Source organism: Zeugodacus cucurbitae, chromosome 5 (assembly GCF_028554725.1).
Source record: "Zeugodacus cucurbitae isolate PBARC_wt_2022May chromosome 5, idZeuCucr1.2, whole genome shotgun sequence".
Lineage (NCBI taxonomy): Eukaryota > Metazoa > Arthropoda > Insecta > Diptera > Tephritidae > Zeugodacus > Zeugodacus cucurbitae.
The window spans coordinates 73,276,799-73,302,289 of NC_071670.1; the positions used below are offsets into that span (position 1 = coordinate 73,276,799).

Genomic DNA, 25,491 nt, shown 5'->3' on the forward strand with positions numbered 1-25,491 from the left:
AGAAATGCTTCTTATCAATTGTGTTGAATGTTATGTCTGTGTATGAATTTTTAAATTGATTAAATTTGGGAATATACATGTTTGGTCTGCACCAACGCTATAGTTTTTAACCTTTTATGTTGCCAATGAGGCATACTTTTTACGGACTTGGTATTTTTAAGAGCTGTTACTTGTTTTATACTCAGCTTGTCATTTTATAATGAATAGAATTACCCCGGAGAACGTTTATTACTCACCCAATTTCTGCAAAAACTGACCGAAAATAGGGTCTCCGGGCTGGAATTTACCACATGTCTAAAAAAGCGCCATTTATATAAGAATAAATTGTCTATAATGCTTAAAATTGGGAAACCTTAGACTTATTTAAGAATAAAGTTATATATCTACAAAAATTATATTATTCTTGTTGTTGTACAAATTTGTTCCAGAAAAGATTCGAAAAGTCTTTAATTAAAAGAGATTTGTGCCACAATTTGTCTGCCCAATGAAGGCATCAAAGTTGTATGCCAAATCCACAGTATAAATTACTTACTTAAAATTAAGATATTCAAACACTTTTCCCTCACAGTAGAGAGATTCCCTGCAGGGTGCTGGGTAGTGTGTGCACATCGCCAGGCGTTGCAGCCCAAAGCAGCCGAAAAGTATGCCATAATAAAACACTTATGTATGCACTCTCTCATATGTATGCCACTTTTATAATTTCATTGTGCTGTCTTGAATGTCAGCAACGGCTTATAGCAGTAGTAGCAACAAAAACAACAACAACAACAAAAACAAGAACAAGACAACAGCGGCAACAATGTCAGCCATGTTTCATGGCATGAAAAACAAACGAGCGAGCTACAAGCCAGCGCCGGCTACACGCTCATGTTTAGAAATGTTGCCAAATAAAGGCGACATAATTAATTTCCATAAAAAACACATATGCATGCAAATATTTACGAGCAAAAATACCGACGTACCACCACCGAGCAGTAATTTGTATGCATATGAGCGTCGCACACACACACACACACTCACTCACTCAATGGTGGAGACGGAGAAGGGGAGCAGTGTAGCGTTGTTCACGCTGTTGGTGTTTTGGACAAGATAAAGCGACCGGCGAAAATAATATTAAATGCGAAAAACTACAAGCATGAAGTTGTGTTATATATATTTTTTTTTGAAGGGGGGGGGGGGGGGGGGGCGGGATGGGTCTGAGTTCTGAAGACTGAGCGGACCTGAGAAATGAAGAGATAATGAGCAGCAAGTGTGCGATGCGGAGAGGACAGGCGCATGGATTAAGTGCTTGCAAGCGAATTACACATGAATTATACACACACACACGCAAACAGAAAAGTGGTCGAGCAAATAAAAACATTCCGGAATTCATTTAATAAGACACTTGTAGTGAGCAATGAATAATGAATGTGATTAAGAGATTCCGCTTGTAAAAGCCATTGCAAATATAATTACATTAGCAGAAAACACAAAACTAAAGTAGATGCTTAATAAGAGAAACAATTATTATAATTAATAGAAATAAATGTCGTTCTTGTGTCTTTTTCGATTGTTGTAGTCTGCTTTGAAGGCAAAGAAATCTCTAAAAAAATAATATAGTTTTTTATTCGAGGAAATAACAGTTACAAGTAATCATACAGTTGTTGCTGCAGTCAGCTGAATTTGAACCAACATTAAGCAAAGCCAAACGTTATTTTCTAATAACGGTCGCTACGATAGAGACAATGAAAATCCTTCGAGAGTATCTTTGTCATTAAAAATTTCTCATAAATAAGCTTCAGATTACCCCAAAATGGCACAAAACTCTCTTTTTGACATTCAAATAATATAACCCGGAAAATTTACCCTTTAAACATCATTAATGATTATTGGAATTTTCAAAAGATGAATAAAACATGTCTAATAGATAAGGCAACTTCAGAAATTAACACAAATATTGCATAACAATGGCTGGATGGAGGTTGTTAAAAACAGCCCGAAGACAGCTATGAGGAAGAGCAAACAGCACAGTTGAGCGCATACCCTCAGCTTGACTAGCCAAATCTCGAGCGTTAATCTCATGTGGCGCATACCCTCATTTACGGACTTTGCAGCAGCATTTGACTAATACCCGTAAATTTCATTTATCATCTGTCGTCCATTCTGCCGCCCCGCGTGTGACAGCACGAAGGCATGTTTAACCTCTCCGAGCCACAAATCAACAAACCAACGCACTAGGAAACAGGCTTAGGAAGAAACAGAGCAATTGACATTTCAGGTTTGAAGAGAAAAACTTGAGCATTTCCACTCCCATGCTGACATAGACATATCTCTGTTTGTATGTATGTAGACATCCACCCAAATGTAGATACATGCCTACATATAATAGATGGTATATTTCAGAATACAAGCCACAAGAAAAGTTAGCAAATACATACGTCATACGTGGAAGAAGCAGCAGAATAACAAATATAACAACAACAATGCTGGAATTTGAGAGACTGCCAAAGAGGGATGGGGCGCATGTGGGGCTAAATGCAAATATCCGGTGATAGAAGTCATTCGTCATAAAAACATGACAAACATAGTTATAAATACATATATGTATTGCCATATGTATATGAATATACAGTTACACGTGTAGTTACTATATGATTTTGTGTGCTCGGTATAGATTTTTCGTTAGAAGGCATGTGAACAACGCCTCTTCGCATGAAATGTTTGTAATTTGGACACTTTTGATGAATGGACCAATGGTTGCCAAGTGATTTTTTTAACTATACAGAGACTGATGTATATACAGAGACTTGATGTGTTAAAAAATAACGGGAATTTTCGTTTTTTTTTTTTTAATAAATAAATAGTTCCCATTCGTTATTATTTACTTATGCCAGCTCTTATTTCAACTGTCGAAGCACAAACTTTTTCTCGATTTTTGGGATAGCCTTTGGCTCTTTCCACGATTTCTCGTATGCTTGTAAACGACAACTCTTTAAGGTTCTCCTTATTTTTGGAACTAGGAAAAAGTCACAACGAGTCAAATATGAATAATATAGAGTTTGGGGCATCGTTAGAGTATCGTTTTTGATCAAGAATTCACGAGTAAGCAACGAAGTGAGAGCTTTTAAAAACGAAAATCGCCAAATCATAAAAAAACGTCTAACCTTCGCTGCTGCAGACATAGTAAGCTACGATTTCCATGAAATTCCATGAAATTTTAAATTATAAAATTGTCGTTATTTTTAAGGATTTCTCAGCCCTAAAATTGCATCAAATTAGTTGCTAAAGGGAAATGACAAATCGTATCAATGCAAATCGCTACGAAGAAAATACTGACACAAGATCTTGTTCGCTGATATGGAAGAAAGGCTGAATTATGAAATAAGAAATAAATAATAGTAGTGCAAGAGCACCTTTCATTGCCAAAGAGAGGAATCAATGAGGCTCACTTCCGATTGACCGACTTGACCGGCGCTTTTCAGAGATCTATACATTTTGTTGGTTACTAATCTAATATTCTACTATTCAATATAGAAAGACTGGTGAAAATGCGAAATAGCGATAAAGACATCGATGTCTGACTGAAATTATTACATCCATTCTCAATCATACTAGAGATGTTGATATTACCTTTATATACAGAGCTTTATTATTTCAGAAACAGCCCTCACTTCAGCTTCGAAGCGAAAATGACAAAAAATATATAAATTTATATTCACGCACGTATAATACATAGCAAATAGTCTAAGCAGCTTACGCGCAGCTACTCGAGTCATTCTCCTGCTTTCGTCCGCTTGGCCGGCTTTTGGTCTCCACATCCAAATCGCTTTCGTTGAATTTGTCGCCGTCTTGTTTGTCGATAACGACACCAGCCAGCTTCTGCGCCATCATATCGCTCACGCACTTTCTGTACTCGTCCATCTCGGCGAAGCACTTGGACATTTGCAGGACATTTTCGTCCAAGCATTGTCTGATGCGCATGGACAATTGGCCGCACGGATTGTAAGTTAAGCTATACAGAACCTTGTGTGAGGCGCAGCAAACGTCTTCGAATTGCTGTTCAACTTGCTCAGGCGTGCTGGAAAGTTTAGAAAATAAATATATTTATTCTCTTCATGACCTTTGCACTCACATAGTTTGAATATCCTCGACAGCATTCAATACCGAGGCATCATTTGGCAGCGGTTTCATATACAATTTGGAGTTCTTTTTCTTGCTCGACCACACTTTGCTATACAAGTTGCCCATATCATTTGAGAACGGGACTTCGTGGATTGTTTTCGAGCGTTCCCTCTCAACGATAGTTTCACAACACTTCTCTTGATACTTACGGAATGGATCCACCACACCGATAAGCGACCAAGTCTATGTTATTTGCGTCTTCCCTCCCTCTCCCAGGCAACAAATTTGATTTCGCAATAAAAATGTAACAAATTTTTGTTGAATTTCGAATTTTGTTGTTTTACTATTGTTGATTTTCATTTCTACTTGAGAGGTGTGCAGCTCGAGTGTGACACTACAGCTCATGTGTGGCAAGGCCTCCTTGTGCCCTACGAAGTGGGAGACGCAAATTGCCGCCGCCGGTGGCAAATTGTCAACATAACGGCTCAATTGAGGATTGAGGGGGGAGCACACCGCAGGGGCACAAACTCGGTTTTATCTTTGCATAAGACTGTTTGCCAAAGTGTTGGCGACGCACCTTTGTATTAGTGTGTGTACTCCAGTAAAGCGCTCGCATGTGTGTTTGCTTTTGCGCGCCGCTTAAAGGTGACGGTAAATATTTAATTTTGCCGTTTTCAACATAAATTGCTGCTGCAATTTGAATATCGCCTAATTGCGTACATTTTGGCAGACATAATGAGCAAATAAGCCAGCCGTTTGCCTGCCTCTGGTGTGCCCGTGGGTAACACAGCGTTCAAACGCACCTGCGAGCCACGCCCACCCCACCACATGCCCCGCCGTCTGGTTGGAGAATTTTGCTGTCAAAGCGTCAGCCGTATCCATCAACCGCTCGAACGGCCGTAAATTAACATTTTTTGGGCCGAATTCCATTAAAATCGCTCAACCGGTTATCGCATACTTTATTTTCGGGTCGTTGGCGCCGGAGCCGAGGGAAGCAACTACCACAAAAACGCACAATTCAGCCCCATTAATATTTGTGTAGTATAGTTCATGGCATAACAGTGAAGAATTCCATTTTGTCTTCGCCTATTTTGAGCTTCGAACGCGTTAATGTTTATCAAGATAAATTTGTTGCTTAAGCGCCTGAGGGGGCGCGGCTGTGGGCGCTACTTTGGCTCATAAATACCATCGATTCAAAATCTCAGCAAAATGTTTGCACAATTCATCAACAACACACAACAACAACATCCACTGAAAAAAGTAATATGTCCCGTTACTTGTATAAATATTAACGGTATTGATTGTGCGTGTGTGCTTACATACATAAATACTTACATGAATGAAGATAAGAAGATGTAAGGTGATTGTTGTGAGAGAAAACTGTTGTGTAAGAAATTAATTTCGAAATGTCATCAACTTTGTTGCCACAACGCCTCTTTATGCTGTTTCTTCAGAACTTGACATTTGCACTCGCGTACAACAGCCACTCCGCCTCGTCTTCACCGTTCAGTATCTAGTTGACTTTGGGTAGTCATGCTGACGTTTGATTATGTAAAAGATTATATAATTCTGCCAACGCCGCAGAATGAGCCGTAAGCTTTTCAGCTTTACTTCACTGGCACAAGCAGGACTCAAAGGATAACTAAGAGATGATTACAAGCAAAAACCTTTGGATTTCATTTGGGATTTACTGCGTCTTATTTCTCCTCGTGTGGCTATGTGCTCATGCATAACTGCGCCGTTACTTTCGGCTTCGTAGCGAAAATCGATCGGCTTACGTTGTCGTTAACCGAACTTGGACCGTGAGTCAACGCTTTTAGCGTCATCATCACCATACTCATTATCAGCAGAGTAAAGCCTTTAGTGTTTTTTCGATTTTGTTAAGTCAATTTTTCTTGTGTATCTATTTGTGAGGTTGAATTGAAGCAGCTCACTTGAAAGTATTGTAAAATATCTTCATTAAATACATTTAAAAAATAAGTAAGGAAGCGATAAGTTCGGGTGTAACTGAACACCTTATATGCTTGCAATTTATTGAAGAAATTTAACCAATACATATATGCGGAATAAAGCTCACCGTATTTTTGAAAAACCTATAATTAGGTATATGGGAGCTAGGAGAAGATACTTTTGAAAAACCTACAATGAGGTATATGGAAATGTTATGACCCGATTTTAATAATTTTTGGAACAGAGACACACTATTAGAAGAAAACAATTTCCTCTGAATTAAATTGAGATATCTGAGAGATTTACCCATATTTTCGGTTAAAATTTATCCTTAGGCGCTGAGTTCAACATGTTCGATATCTGGGGCCTTGAAAAGTTATGGTCCGTTTTCGACAATTTTTTCACAAGTGAAGCCAGAGATGATATGCACTAATTGTGTATAGCTTTATTCCGTTATCTTCATTGGTTCCTTATGTTTACATTATAAAGTGAAGGATTAAGATGGATTTCAAAATTTAGTTATAAAGAAAGGATTAGTGGTTATGAACCGATTTCGCCCATTTTTTGTCCGTGTTATCAGGGTGTCAAAAGATATTATATACCGAATTTCATTCGAATCGGTCGAGTAGTTCCTGAGATATGGTTTTTGACCCATAAGTGGGCGATGCCACGCCCATTTTCCATTTTCTAAAAAATCTGAGTACAGCTCCTTTCTGCTATTTCTTCTGCAAAATTTAGTGTTTCTGACGTTTTTCGTTAGTGAGTTAACCCACTTTTAGTAATTTTCAACCTAACCTTTGTATGGGAGGTGGGCGTGGTTATTATCCGATTTCAACTATTTTCATGGTGTGTGGTGGGGTATGTAAGAGAACCGACTGCAGAAAGTTTGACCGATTTGTGGGCGGGGCCTCGCCCACTTCCCCAACAAAAATTACATCGAAATATGCGCCCTCCTAGTGCGATCCTTTAATCCAAATTTTACTTTTCTATCTTCATTTATGGCTTAGTTATGACACTTTATGTGTTTTTGGTTTTCGCCATTTTGTGGGCGTGGCAATGGTCCGATTCTGCCCGTTTTCGAACTTGATCTTCTTATGGTGCCAAGGAATATTTGTGCCAAGTTTCGTCAAGATATCTTAATTTTTTTTTTTAACTTTTTTAGTTTTAGGTGTTACAAACAACCGTTATGTGAACAAAACTATAATACTCTCGTAGCAACTTTTGTTGCGAGAGTATAATAAGTAAGGAAGCGATAAGTTCGGGTGTAACCGAACACTTTATATGCTTGCAACAAATAAGACTCTAAGTTGAGGAAAGACTTTCAGGAAATATACTAAGGTCGAGACCGATTTCATCACTTTATAGGAGCCTGGGGAAGGTCTATACCCAAAAACCTTCTTCCACAAAATTATATTAATTTAATACACAATTTCACCCTCATCAATCATTATATATATAGTAATCTAGTGACACTGGGGTAATTCCTTAACCGATTTATCCCATTTTAGTACACTATAGTACATATATTCTATATTATGTATATGTTCACCTAATGTTGCTAGGATATCTTACAAATCGACCGATTTATGCCGTATAAAGCCCAGATTTTTAAAGTTCTTATATCAGGTATTTAGGGGCAATGAGAAGTATTGACCCGATTTTATTTTTTCAAAACCCTTGAGCATTGCTTGATAATAAGCCAATACTTCATTCCATTAAGATTCCTCAGAAAGTAAAAACTCAGTTCTGAGATCCTCATGTTCCGAATATGGGGCTTTAAAAATATAGTTCGATTTCGAAAATTTTTATACGAGCAGTACCAAACCACTAAAGCGGTGTTTATTTAAAGTTTGGTTTCCATGGCATCGACATTGGTTCTTCTTTATACTCGGATACTGTAAAGGGAAAGACTCAGATGGTGTTCAAAATAGATAGTGGACGTGGTTGTAAATTGATTTCGCCCAATTGCAAACAATGACATCAGGATGTCAATAAAATGTCATTAACAAAATTTCTTAAACTAATTTAGCAGTTAATATGTGTGCTATTCAGAATTCAAATCAAAGCTTTAAAAGCTCTTTAAATCCTCGCAGATTGTAAAGTGTTTTGTAACCATTTTTTGCTTATCGTTAAGTTGCTTTTATTTATTTATTTTTGATTCTTTTGGAGCACCGTTGCAACTATTTAAAGCATTACAATATCCTTGACCTGAAAAGGCCGGAAGCAGAAAAAGAAAGAAAGAAATTGTTGTGAAAATTACGAAAATGCGTCCCTTGTTGGCCATCGCGTTGCCAACGTCGGCTGTCAGCCGTCAGTCGTCAATGGACGGGCGTCCAGCGGAACAATCGGCCCAGGCGGAGCCAACGAGGAGTGCCACGGCAAAGCCACAGGCAATTAATGCAATTATCGCTGCTGCTACCGCTGCTGTCGCTGCCATTGCTGTGGCAACCGCAGGTGGTGCATTTATAAAAGGCAGCAACATCGAGAAAAAAGTGGAAAAAACAAAAACAAAATAAATTTAAACATGGTCAAGAAAATGAAGTTAAAATGTGGAGCGCGTTGAAGGCGGAAAATCGCAAAACAAATAAGCGTGGACGCAGCAATTGCACGGGAAGGGAAGAGTTGTTGGGCTTTGGTCGCCCATATATATATTCTTACGTGTGTGTGTGAGTAAGTGCGTACGCTTTTCGGGCACGTGTGAAACCGAAGTTCATATTTTATTTAAGTCCAGCGAGAAGCTACAAGCAAAACCGCCAAGTAAACAAGAAGATATATCATTATAACATTGCAATTATGCCTGTGTGTGTATGTGTTAGTGCGTAGTCATGTGTCATGATAGCCCGGCTAGAGAAAACATTTATTGTGCTTTCATTGCATTTGAGTTGGCAATTTGTGCGCTTAATTACTGCTTTTAAAGGCAGCAACTTGCAGGCTCATTCTCAGTATCGACGGTTGTTGTTGTTGTCGTTTATTCGTATAATTAGCAGCCATTTAATGTTCGTCCAGCGCTGTTATTTCGCAATATTTTCAGCCATTGTGCCACACGATACAGTTATAAATCGATTTGGCTGGCCAATCAGGCAATGGCTGAGCTCTTTAATGTAACACTGTTAGGTGTTGCCAGAAGCCTTAAATTTGAAGAAACATTTTCGAACAAATAAATAAAATAAGAAACAAGTTACCGACTGCGATAATAATAACTGCCAGCCAACATTCCAGCTTTCTTCCCGAAGCATCAATAATTGAAAGTTATTGCACGCAGGGAGAGAGAAACGGAGAGTTGATAACCGTTAAACGAACTTTGTATACTCACGCAGTGCCGCACGCTTGCGAAGCCAGCGATTGTTATGCAAATTTTTTGTTTTTCATGCAACATTTTACGGCCGGCACTCCCAGCACTTCCGCCTTGCTTGTGTATGGCCCGCACTCTGTTTACAAGCAGATATAGTACAGTTATATGAATATGCAAATTGCTGTGGTTATGTGTGTGATAAACCACCGAAAAGGGAAATAAAATAATAAAATGCACATGTGAGGAATGGGGGCATAGCTCTGTAGTTTATTGCTCAAAAGCTGAATTCTTCGACATCAGCGGGGACGCAGCAGAGACAATAACAAGCTCGTAAATAACAAAGATTCATAGCAGCGCCAGCAGCCACACCACAAGCGAACTCAAGAGCCCAAGCCACACACGAGCTCTGGAGGCAGCATTTCGCTGAACTGTGGCAACGCCAAAATGCTACCTGCCCCCACACGCACACACCGTACTCCACCAGCGCATTCAAGCACAAAAATTAAAACCATAACTTTTTCCAATAAATGAAAATGTCTTATACGCAATATCTCTTTCTCTCTCTCAAATAACTAAATCACGAAGCAGAAGCCGAAATGAAGCCGCTTAAGAAACTCGAATGTTGCGAAAATGATTAATTGCTGGCCTGCCATGGCAACAACGCAAGCAAAAGTTTCGTTCTACAAAAAAAAAAAATAATAATAGAAAAGCCTACGCCTGGCTCCGCTCAAAAGTTCGTTGACGAGCTGTCAGATGGACCTGAACAGCAGCGCAACTTTGGCGACTTTCTGATGCCAGGGCATAGCTCATAGCCACGACTGGCACTCAACTAAATGACCTGTGACTCCGTTACTCATGCGGGCCATCCACAAATCTGTCAAAACTGTAGCTAAAACACCAACAACAGCAAAAGCTGATGCTAAAGCCAACTTGTAATAAACAAAGGCCTGACAAGTTTTCTGTTTACATTGTGTTTAGCCAAGAAAGGCGATTCTTCCCTTTCCTTTTCTTTCAAATAGCAAATTTTGAGGAACAAAGCACAAAATATACACAAACACAGTTTGAAAAGTTTCTAGGAAACCTCTGTCAGTGGGGAAGCCTATGGAATTAATGCAAATAAATTTTTATTTTTAAATGTTCTAAATGCATATAGAAACGTCTCACATTTGGCAATAGGCAAAAATCAGTGTTGAATACATTGCTACCTGAGCGATTTGCAGGGGCTTTCGGAAGAACCGGATAAAACGCAGCGTTGAAACTTAAACGTACATTTCATCCAAGAAGCTATTCATCAGTTCCAAAAGTAGTAGGGTAGACCAACCATTTAACATTAACTATACCATACTTAGATGCATTATCTTATTCCCATCTCCCCTTTTTCTGTTGTTGAGATCCAATTTTCAAGGCCCAATTGTCCCATTTTCCTTCTCGATTTTTTTTAAGTACTTCAAACTCCCGAGCTCCGTTAAACCATCGTTCTCTGTTCAACCTTTAACCGAATCTATTGTGTTATATGTAACTAAATATTTGCCACGGAGACGCTTCAAAGCAACATCAATGCAAAATTTATAGGTATTTGCTTACTTAAGTTCATCTGCACTATCATTTCAGCCACGAACTCAGCGAGGGTGTGCGATTATTTACGCCCTTTTTGTTTGCGAATTTGCTTCTGCGGGCGCTGCATTCAAACAATCCCACCCACCAGTAACTGCCCTACACTTGAGCAGATAAATATACAGTTAATGCGTTAATAACACAGTCCCTGAAGATGGGACTGAGCGCTAACCTGTACCACGCAGTGGCATCAACAAAATATTGGAGCGTTCGCATATAAATGTGAGTACACTTGCAATGACATTCGCTTCGGCAATGACAGCAACGCCAACGCAATACAAAGCAGAACTAACGGCACAACGAAGGTCACTTTGCCGACTAGAATGAGGTCAGTTACACATCAACACAACGGTACGAAAGGAGACCGGGTGACAGAGGAAGGAAATTAAGTGAGTTGCCCAGTATTGTTGCGCTTCAGCTTCATTTCGGCATTGTTCGCGCGCTTGTGCAGCCACTTCGGGCCACATTCGCTTGAAGTGCGAATTGAAGTTGAAATTGCTTGCCTCAGAGGGCGAGGGCAGCAGCGAGCCGGCCGCACACAGAGAGGGGGGGGGGGGGGGGGGGGTTCGTTAGTAAGTAATTGTTCAATTTGGGCAAATGAAAAATAAATGAAGACAAGATTGGAGTTCTCCGAAATTATTTGCAACTGCTGCAGAAGCCGCACAGCTCAGAAAATTAAATTGCATAAACAATGCGAGCGGAGTAGTGTCCTGCTAGTGCCCGGGCGTGAGGTAAGGAAAGCATAACACCGAGATGTCAGTACTACAAATTCATTGTGGTTGTTTGCGCGTCGCAATTTACTTAATATTAATTAGGAGATGCAGTTAACCCCCATTCGCTTGTTATTACGAGAGTCTTGAATTCATGCTGCTAAATTGTATTTCAGAATAAAAACCATATTGAAGAACAGTAATATACTAAAGTGAAGGCTAAAAGTATTATTATTTTTGTTAAGCTTACAGACCCTATCAGGAACCCTGCTCAAGCGTTTTTAAAAAAACCTCACCCAGCGCCACAAAAAACATCTCAATAATTATGTAAATCCTTCAGTGTCAACACATACTGAAACCACATATCCGCCACCCTTTTGTGTTTATTTAGCCGCAACGCTTTGTTTCTGTTTCAATTAAATAATGCGCTATTAATTCGCTGTCACACTTCAATGCCACTCAACTAACTCAACATGACATTTATCGAACAAAAGTGCTTAACGAGGTTAAAAAAATGTCAATAACTTTTCAATACGGTTAAATAAAACACAAAACACTGCAAATGATCAACGGGCTTTTGTATGGGGTATATATGTATGAGTATATTTACATACGCGGAGAATTGCAAATAAAGTTCATTATTGCAAAAGGGCAAAAAGACAAAAAACAGAGGCGGATTTGTCGCTCTCAATGGAGGATTGTGTTTGGAGCATAATTGGATATACAAATAATTATCGAAACTTTAACGATTCCATATACAAACTTAATTTATAGTAAAAAACATACATGGACTACAAGGAGATTACGAAGAGTTTTACAACTTAATAAATACATTATAGCTCCTCCCTCCAAAAGGCTAAATTGACGTCACTAACGAATTGCCCCAATATCGATTCTGGTTACTGCATCGAACACTTTCAAAGCTGGAGCGCTTTCGTCCATTTTAATAACATGGCCTAGCCAGGACAGCCGCTGAAATATATCAATGTCGTCGTATAACTCGAATAGCTCATCGTTGCATCGTGATCGGTACTCGCCGTTGCCAATGTCCTTAGGACCATAAATATTCCGCAAAACCTTTTCCTTTTCGCCTTATCGGTTGTTGACATCGTCTACGCTTCAGCGCCATAAAGCAAGACGAGAATGATAAGCGACTTGTAGAGTTTGGTTTTGGTTCGTTGAGGGAGGACTTTACTTTTCAATTGCCTACACAGTCCAAAGTAAAACCCGTTGGCAAGACTGATTCTGCCTTTGATATCAGGGATGCTGGTTCCGAGATAGACAGAATTGTCTACAACTTCAAAGTTATGACTGTCAACATAACGTGATAGCCAAGACGCGATTGCACTGACTGTTTGTTTGATGACAGGATATATTTCGTCTCGTGAACGAGGTCACCACCAAACCCATTCTTCTTTGTCAAGTCTGAAGATAGCAGAACTATTACCGCGTTTGTGAAGACCAATGATATCATGATGCAACATAGGCCTTATTTAACTCAGCCTTAAGACACTGATGATACCAAAAGTTACTGATAGTTCATCCGCGAGTACCGATACGAGTACTAAATTCACATCGTCTGAATCCGGCTTTAATGGGTTTATTCAAAAGGGATCCCGTTTTCTTAAAGCTTATAGTGAAGCTACTAGTTAATCACCGATTTGTTCTGCATTTCAGGTGTGATTTTTAAAGTCACAATTCTTTTGAGCTCAATCTATTGCCACTCACATATTTATATGTATATTCTTTAAGCCCTTATTGCATAAAAACATTTATATTTTCCCATAATCCCACTTGACACACGAATGCTGAGTTTTGCTCCACACGCCACACATTCATTACCTTTCCCCATCAAGTACCGTAATGTTTGAACGCATACAGACAAGCGTGAGTATCTATCGCTTAACAAGTCTATGTTGCAAAGGGTCTTGCAATGCCAGACTATATGAGCGTGCATGTGTGTGTACGGAGGTTGTGTGGCGGTACGGTGGAAGGTCTTATATGCATTTTCCACTTGTTTACTTTGCAACTTGTGCTTAGATAAATACAAAATGAGAAAACGAAACCAAAAGAAATAAAGTGCACAAATTGTGTGGACACTTGAAGCGATGCGCATTATTGCTGACGTTGTCGCTCTTGTTATTGTTGTTTTGCGGTCAAAAGTTTTTGTGTGCCCAGATACTTGTCAGGTTGGTCCTCTCTCTTTCTCGGTTGCTTTGTTGACGTTTGAAGAGGGCTTTGTATAAGGGCAAACACTTGAGAAAACTGAAATGTAAACAGTAATGTTAGAAAGCCGGACAGAAGGGTCAAAGTAGTATTGATGCTTTCATTGTGCATGTGTGCGAAGAGACCCAGTAAGAAATTAAAACATACAAATGTGAAGTGATTGTATTCCATGCCACTTGAACTGCTCAAAAATTAATCCCAACCAGCAAAATATGGCAAGTATTAAACCATCGGTCAGCTGTCTTTATTAATTATTCTATACTCGTAACAGAGACTTTCAATTTGGGGTCGAACAATTTCCCTACAGGGTCTTCTTAAATATGCGATCGTGATTCTAATCTGTATGTCATGACACTTCACTTCTGAATAACAAATACTTTCAGCTACCTTTTTTAGCTTTACCACAAAAACTAACAAATGTCGTTTTCATATTTAAGGATTATATGACTTTTAAAGCGACCCACTTTCTAAAATATAGAAGTAGAAAGTACTTGCATATTATCGCCACTCCAATCAATAAATCTTCCTCAGGCGGACAAAAAATTATTATTTCCCATAGTATATATGTAGCATTAAACTATTTACAGCGGAATTCCATTGCATCTCCATGCAAAATCCATTAATATTGCGTCTTAAAGGCGTGAACGGAATGATTGGTACTTGTTGCACGGCGTGAAAGCTGTTGCAAGCATCGCATTCAACATTCAGCGTTCAGCACTCACCACTCAGCTACCTTCAATCACTTTGCCTTTCAAGTATTGTCTAAAAGCATCCAGCAGTGCATTGAACATGCCGAAGCCGCCGCGTCTTCACCTCGCCCGCGCGATAAATCAGCAAACAACCTGCTTAGCACGGGCGCTGGCTCGCTAAAGGAATGGTAATGGTAATAATGCCAGATATTGCTTCGGCAGCCTTCACCACCTCCTGATCCCTGCGCCCATCCCAACAGTGCGGCATTTGCCGCTACTTAGCTGCTATCTGCTTTCGCCAAAGTGAGCTTAAGTGGCATACCCAACCTGCCGCATGCAGCACGCCGGCCCCGAAGTGGATGGGCGCCTCACCCGAGTCCCCACCTTCGGCGCAGAGGCATTTGAGCGCAGCTAGTTATCTGCTAGTCGCGAGGCTCAGATCTGTGTGCACATCTTTCGCAGCGCGTTGCCGGTGACAAGTGGCAAGACATGGAGCCAATAGCATTTGGCGCGCTGCCAATTTCAGCTACATCGTACAACGTCAGCGGATGTTGCCGGAATGAAGTGGTAGTTGGTGGCGCGGCGTGTTCTTCTGTCTATTTGACATCCTCTGCTTGTAGCGCTGATGGCGCTGCCGGAAATGGCAACACGATTACCGATATGCACGACTGGCGGCGTTGCTTGTGCCGCTGCAACAGTGTTCCCTTCGTATTTTAATCAGTAACAGCAACAACAACAACAACAACACCAGCTACACCGTCGACATCAGCATTAGCAGAACAGTAAGTGCGCCATCGGCACTAAAACTGGCAACATGATTACACCGGCGCGGGGCGGGCAACCCGGAGGCACTAAAGAGGTTGCTGAAGTGTGAGGACACGTTTTCGACTTGGGGCATTTGGAGTGGCAAAACGAAGGGAACTGCGCCAGTGCAAGTGTATTGAAGTGCAGCGTATTGGCTTTGTTTACTTCCATTCGCTCCACTTTTGTTGTTGCCGTATTTTATTTGACGATGCTTCCAGAGATTTGTTTTGCAGCTGCAACAGCGCGAAAGAAAATCTGCTTTGCTTAAGCCGAGTGAAGTGGCAAACAGGAAATGTGCTCGGATTTGATTCCACGCAGCAACTATTGTGCTCGACTGCATATTGTTGCGCTGAACAACAATAAAACTTATGGATTTGTTGCTTTTCCAACACGCACCCTGCGAATCGTTTTAGTCGCAACGTGAAAGACACTTTATTTTGCTTCATTCCGCACTTCGACTCTAAATTAATTTGTACTTTCGCAGAAAGACTTCGACTCGTAAGTGAAAGTAGTGGAGAATATCAATAGTGAAGAGATCTGTTGAAAATCAGTGTGTAAGCTCTTACACCTGCAACTCTTCAGAAATGGAGCATTCGCATTTCCACTCAACAAATGAAATGTATCGCCCTCACATGCATAATTTCCGGTTTATGTGACTCTTCCTGACTTGCCTAATTAAAGTTCAAATTTTTAAATCAAAAGAAATGATCCAGCAAATCTGATATATATAATAACAATTCATCTTCTAAAACCAGGAGATTCCGGCCAGATTTTGGCTTCAGAAGTCATTAATTTTATGCTAGTTACATTTTGACGTTATCACTATTTTTTACAAAAAAAGTTCTACGAGAAGAGTCTGTTCACATTATTCGAATTTCATTTCTTAATAAATTGTTTTCATAGCGTTGCCAGAGTACGGATTCGATCGAATATGTAAAATATTTACTTACAATAAGTAACGAAGGGCTAATTTTATACTCTCGCAAATTATTTATTTAATTTAATTAAGAGAACTGCTATATTCGGCATAAAATCCACTAAAATCATTATACTCGAATATTGTACATAAGGGTTGGGTTATACCTCGAACGATCTTCGCCATTTCCGTCGCCTAGCTACAAGATATCCAAGATTATACACCCACTTAATGTTACTGAGATATCTTACATATTCGCCGCTATCTTTAATATAAACTTCACAGAAACTTTGACAACCCGAATAGTTTTCACTTTTTTGTACAGAGGCACATTATTAAAAGGGATTCCCTCCGAATTCTCTCGAAAACTCTCGATCTATCGATTAAGAATTATTCATACCTACTGAGATTTGATGTTTGATATTTGGATCAGTCGATAATTTTCAAGATATAGCATCAGGAGGTCAAGAAAATATTATGCACCAAACTTAGTTGAGATACTGTTTTTGACTCAAAAACCTCTCCTAAGTGCAGCCTTGTATAGAAAAGCAGCCTGTTATAGAAAAGATAGTACAGAATCTTTTCTATAACATAACCTTTTCATGGGGGGTGTACGAGGTCGTTATCCCCATTCACTCATGTTCATGGTATAGATATAATCGGATACTAAAAGGAAATGTGTTCAATAAATTTGGTTTATATAGTTGTTTGCGAAATAAATACAGAAAACTTATTAGGAGGCTGGACCACACCAACTTTCCCAAAAACTTTCATCTGTGTTGTTCATGCGTTTTGCGTGCTTTTCATGCGATTTTGTGAACGTAGCAATAGTCCGATTTCGCTCTTATACAATACAAACCCACTTAATGCGTCAAGAAACACGTGTACGAGACTAATGAAGTCCAATTATTACTCAATTTATCGCCTATACGGACAGAAAGAAATCCGAAATTAAACCCTAATAGTCGTCCAGATCATTTTGATATATATAAAGCGTTGTGTTGTTGTTAAACTTTAGATTCAGTTCCGCTCATCTGCTTCCCGGCTTATGATTAAGGTGAACTCTCCTAGAGCCTCAAATTCATTTACGAATATTTCAACACTAGTTTGCGAAAACTATTAAGTCGAAACTGCAAGAGGAACATTATAAAACTCAACATATAATGATGCTATATAATCAGTTTGTATTGCATTCAATGTGTGTCTGTGCGAGTATGTGAGGGTGTGTGTGTGTTCGTGCGACAGCATTGTTTCGCTAAGTAAGCGTAATGAAAAACTCCCGACATGTGTTGAAATTTAAGTTTCAACTGCGAACTTTTCGCTGCAACAAGACTCAAGTTCCCGTTGACGAGTTTAATAAATTGTTTTCCACTGTAGTTGAGGAGTCAGTTAAAGTTTGCGCGAAGCATTACGGGTGCATACCGCCGACGTACACACACGCAGTCAGACAGAAACTCAATTTGAAACAACAACAAAGGCAAAAACAAGTGGCAAACACATGAACTCTTGCTCGCACGCATGTTCGCTTGTTCGAAACTTTTCGCCGCGTTTTCGATGTTGCCGCAGTCAACTAACTGCAGCGGGTGTGTTAAATCAAATACAGACGCGGCCAGCAAAGTGGATAAGTGCCCACGAACGGAAGAATATTTCTCGACGAACAAATTTGGGAATCGGCGCTGTCGTTACCCTTTCGGGTTCATATTATCAGAAGTCTATATATTGGTGAGATTTGGATGCATGTGGATTCGGCGACTTCTGCATGTGCCCAAGACCTGAATATTTACGCAGATGAACGCGCCAGGTGTCGATTGAGAACTTAAAGGCGATTGAAAACATAAAGGCGAGAAAGCTAAAGTTCATTCTGACTTATTCCGATGCTTTCAGATCGATCCATCTATTATTAAGAAAAATCAAATTCTTTCAACATTTTCCAAAAGTAAATCCGCTGATAAAAACATGAAGTCATTAGCCAGCCATAAACAAAAATATCGGAACATACGCGGCTTGCATCACTCTTTAGCATACTAACGACTCCGCTGCGCCCTTTTATCCCCAAAGTTGAGGCAACCAAACTTTAACCAAATTTGTTCGCAACAACTTTAAGCTACCATCTCTATACGCCATCACTCCATCGCGCTTCGACTAAGCGCAGCTGGGCGCAAGGGGCATTTGTTCGCTCCGACGCGATAAGTTACAAACTCACTTCCTCCGCAGGAAGTTGACTGTTGCCAGGTAACGGTTTCTTTGTAAGTACTTTAGTTGCAACTTGGCTGCATTTCGCTGTCGTTTTTCGTTTTCAACGCGAGAATTCCACTCACGTGGGTTGGCTAATTTATTGGTGGCATTAAGTTGCAATAATGCCACTTTGCGCCGAAAATATGAATTTTCACATGCAACGCGCACGAATGCGAAGACGCGAAGAGTTAAAGCAGGAAAAGCGAAAGCTTTTGGGGGCGAACTGGCGCACAAAAGAGCAAATTGCTTGTTTGCATGATGTGCACACACGCACGCACATAAACAGAATTTCGGAAAGTTTTCCGCTGCAGCGAATAACACAGTTCGATGATGCAACGCGGCGTATGAGTAACATTTTTGTACTCGAAGAATGTGCTGAAATTTGTGAAGAGCAAAAGTCGGAATGTTTGCATATTTATTAAAGCGAATCAAGCTAATTTGGTAGAAAAGAAAAAAATGTTGAAATCATGGTTATCAATTGAAGTGGCTTGCTTGAAGTATCTAGACTTTTACATCTTCCATTCAATATACACGATAGTCAGAGGAATTTCCTGAACCTTACTCAAATCATTGGATTTTCTTTTTTTCTAGAAATCATCTACTAAATAAGTAAATAAGAGGAGATATTTCAATTCTTAAGCAAATTCTCCAGCTAAGAAGCCTTGTGAAATGTCTTGCGAAAGGATTATCTTCAGATCAGGATTATCCCTCTGGCGTTGCATTCTTTTACCCACAACTCAAGCGCTCATAACTGGGTCACAATTCATGCCACGGTACGAGTTTTGACATAACAACAACAGCAATGCGGAATGTCACGAAAATACTTGAGCATATATGCAACTGCCACAAAAGAAAGTCGGGCACCTTAATACTCCTCAGGTAGTAAGCACAGTGCAACTGCAGCAACGGAAAAACATGCGTTGAATGAAAAAATATGCAAATTTTGGAGGCAAAGCCCACAATAACAACCACAACAAATACCGTGTCTTTCAAGTTCAGGAGCGGAAGGCGGATTATTGCGAGAAGCCTCAAATTTCGTGGAAAATCAATGCAAATATTTACGAAAACTCGAAACGGAAACAAAAATCGCTTCAAGCCATCGGAGAAGTGCGCATATGGCAGGATGCGTGCTGTAGGAGGCACGAGGGGCATACACATATAGTTGAAAGTGGCTTGGCGAAGTATAAAGGGGGGAAAAAGAGGGAGAATTACAAGTTTTGCAGCGCTAAAGGATGCGCTTTAAAGAGACAGTGGAATACGAGGGGGATTGTTTATAGGTTTGAAGACTGCTATTCATACCGATTTGCCGCCGCTGTTTACTCCAACGAAACAAATAAATCAAGAAATTAACTTTTGTGATAAAGAGTTATTATAGGCGCTCAGCTTTACTCCTCCGCCTTTAGTTCGCTTTGCTTCACTTCGTTTTCACCGTTAACATTTACCGCTGTTTGTGGAGTTTGCGGAATTTCGCTTTCCGCGTTTTCTAATACTTTTCGCTGCAATTTTGCGCATAAATAAAGCATAATTTCAAAGGACTCCCCACGCACACCTGCTAGCGGGAAAGCCGGCCTTTCACAGCGCGAAAGCGAGCTTATTTGGACCCGCTTGCTGCCCACATGCTAACCGTTAGCGCGGCAACGGCGCGTAATTCAATTTGCACGCTTAAAGTTCAACTTAAACGTCGCAACTTTACTCATTAAAATAAATTAGACAACAACAACAACATAGTTGAAATTGTGAGAGCGCACATATGCACAAGCAGAGTGTGTGGACCGTTAGCGCGTCACTCGTTTGGGTATGTGCTTGTTCGTTTCATACAACGAGTGTGCGAGCTAAAAGTGGCGAATGGGCATTCGGCCACATTCGTGCAACCACAACTGAGGAGCAATTCTCCTTTCGTGGGGCGCCACTAGCGGGCAGTGCCCACCACCGGCCACAGCATTCGAAACTAATTTTGTAATGTAAATTTAATGTTCATTTCACCCACATTCCATTTTCCACATACCAACCGACGGTTGCGACCACAAGTGTTGCACTGGCCATGTTTATCGAGATATCGTTCGGGTGGTGGCGCCGCAAATTATTGCAACTTCGAGACCGGAAATCAAAACCGGAAGCTGCAGGTGGAAAGTTTGATGGCGCGAAGGTGATCGGTGATCGGTGAGCACACGAAATCATCGACCGGCGAAGATGGCTCTTACATGTTTCTTGCTTAGAAAATATATGCTATTATACCTGCATAAGTATGCTGTAGTTTATGCAATATATGTAAATACATATTTAAATATAACATATTCTAACATTTCTGTGATGACTTGTACTCGGAAATGTCGTGATCTTTATTTGTATGTGATTTTTTACCCCTGCAACTTGGAAATTGCGATTGGCTTTCTTTTTAATGAGAAAGTAAATCTTCAAAGTCGACAGATGGCGCTATTTATTGCTCGGTTTTCAATATCAATATCGCTAACTTGTCAATGGTAAAATTCGCCTTGGAAAGTGTCGCCATAAACTAATTTGTAAATGATTTAATTTATTACAATTACTTTCGTTGGTTAGTGAATTTAATTGAGTTTGGCATAATAAATTGCTGATATGGCAATAAAGGAACTACCCAATGGACAAAACGATTATGGTCTCTAATAAAATGGAATACTAAACTAAAAAATCTGAAAACTAAAATTTAATATGCTTCGCAAATTAAGTGCAGCAATTAAGTATTTCAATATCACATCCTATCATGAGCAACAGTTATATTGCCTAAAACTCATTTTAAAGGATTTTTACAGCAATTTTGATGCAAATCAATACATTTCTTTGCGTTCTGTTTATTCGGTATGATACGTAAGCTTACTGCCCTCAATGAACTCATATTCTTCCATTTCTTCGCACTGCACAATAAATATAATCGCATTTAAGCTCAAAATGAATTGTATTTAATTGCAGTCTCCCCTTGCCCCATTATTGTCGAACTCCCACTTCCTTTTGACTTGTTTAGGTATGCTGCGGTTCGGTTGCCACAAGCAACTCGTTAATATTCGGTTTCAAAAAGTCAGCAATTTTACAACAATTGCAAAAAAGTCTCAAGTACTTTGCCAATGCAGAAATGACCCTCCTAATCACCCTCCTGCACTCCGCAGCAAGTACACCGCCTGTATATGGTTGTGTGTGTGTGTGTGTGTGCGCCGAATCTATTCGAATTGCAAATTTTAATTGATGCTCAGTTAGGTTGCAGAAATTTCATTTATTTAATTATATTGAGAATGGCTCAATTACCGAAATGCAATTAGGTAATGCAATTTCAGTTCAATTCAAAGCCAAAATGCAATGTTTACAAATGAGAATTGTCTCGGGCATTTGAAATTCAAATTGAATTGGGAACTCGTGATACATACAAACCAAACCTCCGCGCTCCATATACATACATACGTTGGCATGTGCATTTAATATAATACTTTTAGTCTGTCAGAGAAGCGATGTATCCGACAACAAATAAATTTTGGCAAGAGGAATACAAGTTTCGATAGACCCTTGGAGGCTTGACCTGGTCTACAGATAGGTAATAGAACAGTCATAATTGCTATAGCTTTGTTGTTTGTTCCTTAAGATCATATCATCAAACTTTCAATTACGGTTGAAGAACAATAAATCAACATTTCGTTTTAAGTTGTTCATGCTCTTCTCTTTAAGGAATTTTTGTATAATTTTTTTATTATGAAACCGAAATTACCGAAATAACTGTTTAAAATTTCAATTTTAGACCCAAATTTAGAATTATTTCATACTCATTCACACCCCCTCACGCTAATTCACTCGCAACAAATTAAAATTTCATTTTCCAATTACTTAGCGTTAAATGTTTCGCAAGCGGCGAAACCATAATGCACAGTTCCATCTGCATGTGCAGTCCGAGCCAAAGTTGTTTTGTTTTGTGCTGATAACAACAGCTCGCGGACTCATCCAGCGGCTGACCCACTTAACTGCGGTCGGAAGCGCAGCGAGTACAGCAATTATTTTTACACGCGCAACAAGCAATTAGTATTATTGTTACTGTTGTTGTAGGCCGCATATAGGCCGCTACTGTCTGCTTTACTACTTGGACGTCACGCTGCAGTGGCGCGTCCGGCAAAGCGGCGTGTTCAAAGCGCAAACGCGCTGCCGGAAGTGGCAACATTTCCGCCACGAAACGAGCCGAGTGCCCACAGGAAATAGCATCCTTTCACAACATGCGCTCACTCGGCGGGCGAAGGAGGACGATGGATGGAGGAGAACACGCTCGGAGGGTGAGCGCTGTAGCGTGTCGGAAACATGCAAATTTATGTCGAGATTTATGAGTTCACGCTCGTTTGCTGTATTTATTTATAAACGCCGCCAACATCAACGAATCGCAACGCAGAAATTCGCGACGCACACACAGATACACACACAAATATCTATAAAGGAACAACTAATGCATCTAAGACAATGTGTGCTCTTCGAAGGCAGGCTGCATTGAGTTAACGCGTCTGCAGTGAGGCAGCCGCTAGACACAAATGTGGGGGCCTCGGCTAACAGTTTAATGGCGGGCATGGTCAAAGTTTTTAATGAAAAAGTTGTAACATTTTTGTAATAGTTTCCTTCCCGTTCATGCAGCTGCAATTTAGTGGCTGGCAATGCAGTCAACAAAACCATTTTCATGCGCTTACACACACATCTATGTCTAAGTGAATAATGGGGGAAATCGTCAACACCCTTATACATATATATATATATATATAATATATATAGAAAAGGCGTGCAATCCACCCAAAGAATCATGTATTCTCTATTTGGTAAAGGATCCTATGAAGAACACGATCGAAAATTTTGTTTTCACAAGAATTATTCTCTACCACCGAAACGGTAAATAATAAGATCCTCAAATACAAAGTGATTATTTAAGCGTTTTTCAACACTTGCTTTACTATGAATAAGCCAAAGTGTAAACCGCTATACATAACTGCCACTTTAAGAAAGCAAATTGTGAATACTTTCGAATAGAATATTTAAAGCTGCCACCATATATAAGTTTATACGCAATGGAATGCGTTCACATATATGTATATTTATTGCCACATGTACACACACCCAACTTAGTTTTACAGACCGCACAGTTTTCCATTAAACTTTTTAGTTGGCCACTTTTATAATTTTTCATGCTCGTCCACTATGCCGCTCATTGAATATCGCCCCAGCACACAGAAAATAAAATAAAATATGCAATAAGAGAGCCGAGGAACACACTATAAATATGCGAACAAAGAGGACAGCAGAAAAAAGAATGTGGCAAGCCCGTGGCAAGAAACATGAGAACAACTTTTTAACATTTCCATTTCAATTTGGCCTCATGAATACCGAAATTAAAATGAATTTTCGAAACGAAATGAAAATGTTGCCATGCAACTGCATTTACGGTCAAACTCTTACAAGCGTCTCTCTACATATGTATGAGTACTCGCATGCTTGTTTCGAGCCTGTTCCCAACTGGAAAGTCCACAACGAACCGACGGGATAATTTTCGCAATATAAAATGGGAATTTGTTTGCCATAAAAATGGAGTTGTGAGAATACCAGATCGTGCACTATAAACTCATCCACGCGAACTTCGAAAAAATTGTCTATATTTGAGATGCTCAATAAACCTTGGAAGCATTATATATATAAAACAGCTAATACGATTTAAATTGAGTTCTATGATTAGATTTTTCCTCTATTTCAGCTTTTATAACACGAAGGATTCCTTGCAACCGAGTTTCTTCAAATCACTGCAAATATACTTATATCGATTATTCGTATATGTTATGAGAACACTTTGCATATCTCGAATCAAACATCAATTCCAACCGACTAGGTTAATTTAGATGTCCAACAGGCCATTTTTGCGTGGTCAATAATGCTCTTCATTTGTCTGTGGTCAAGCACTCCAGGTTGCTGTAGCAACATTTCGGACATTGGCTTCCTTTATTTCATCTTCTTCCGTCACTATACTTCCATTGCTTTCAACCGTCGAGTCTAGCAGCCTACCGTGCATGGCTTCCACGCGTTAGACGTCACCAAAGCCGTCGAGATCGTTGCTGTTGGAGCTGGTGGATGTGTTAGGAAATAAATAAGCTATTCCAATACGGAGGCAGGAATTCTCATCACTGAATCTTTAAAATGTTCTGCTTTGGATTTAAAAAATCTAAATAGAATTTCCTTTAAATTTTAGGAAGCAATATCAAGGAATGCTGCAAGCGAAAGGAAATTGAGAAGCTTCTCGTGCAGCGAGAATCTACAAAATCTGAATTAAGATTTTTTTTGTCTAATGCTAAAATATTTTTGTTGTTTTCGTGCAGCTCCTCAATAACCTTCGGTTTTTTGTTGTTATTGTTGCTATTATTAATTGAAACAGCGTGTATTTCTGCTGGTTGAAGGCAAATGTTGCAGGCTTGTCATGTTTCCAGCCGCCGCCTTCAAGTTTGACTGCTCGACCTCTGCACATTATTCATCTATTCGTTTCTTCTATGTGCTTTTGCTTTGTTCGTGTTGCATGGAATAAATTTTCGTATTCACACACACACATCCGAACAGAAGGAAGGAGAAAAGAGCCGTGAAGCGGAGGGAATGATTTCCCTCATAAAGCTCGTATGCCAAGAAATGGCAGCGCTCTGCCTGTCAGCAGGTCCATAAATCAAAGTGAAAACGACGCTCGCACACACGCACACACATGTGGTTTTTTAGACATACATACACACATATACGTACATACTAACAATTCACAAACAGGAAAAATGAGCTGAAAAAGTTGCGCTGCCATCGAAGACATTCTCCTCCAACCCCTTCGTTGTACTTCATGTTTGCTATTCTATTTTTTTATTTTTTCCATTTTCCACAAAGCGAAAATCTGCCTTCTTCTTTCCGGTTTCAGTTGACGCTGGAGATTGTTTGCTTTTTCGC

At 39.7% G+C, this 25,491-nt stretch overlaps 1 protein-coding gene and 1 long non-coding RNA gene across 2 annotated transcripts in view; both read right to left on the reverse strand.

Annotated features, from left to right (window-relative positions):
• Positions 1-3,599: 3,599 nt before the first annotated feature.
• Positions 3,600-4,501, reverse strand: LOC105212755 (uncharacterized). The gene is made up of 2 exons (XM_011184980.3): positions 4,112-4,501; positions 3,600-4,057 (listed from the first exon to the last, which is right to left on the reverse strand). The coding sequence occupies exons 1-2, from the start codon at positions 4,225-4,227 to the stop codon at positions 3,733-3,735; spliced, it is 441 nt and encodes a 146-aa protein (XP_011183282.2). The 5' UTR covers positions 4,228-4,501; the 3' UTR covers positions 3,600-3,732.
• Positions 4,502-5,967: 1,466 nt separating this feature from the next.
• LOC128922192 (uncharacterized) overlaps positions 5,968-25,491 on the reverse strand; it is a 30,727-nt gene continuing 11,203 nt past the window's right edge. Inside the window, exon 3 of the long non-coding RNA XR_008471456.1 lies at positions 5,968-6,034. This is a non-coding gene — a long non-coding RNA (uncharacterized LOC128922192). The remainder of the gene's footprint in view (positions 6,035-25,491) is intronic.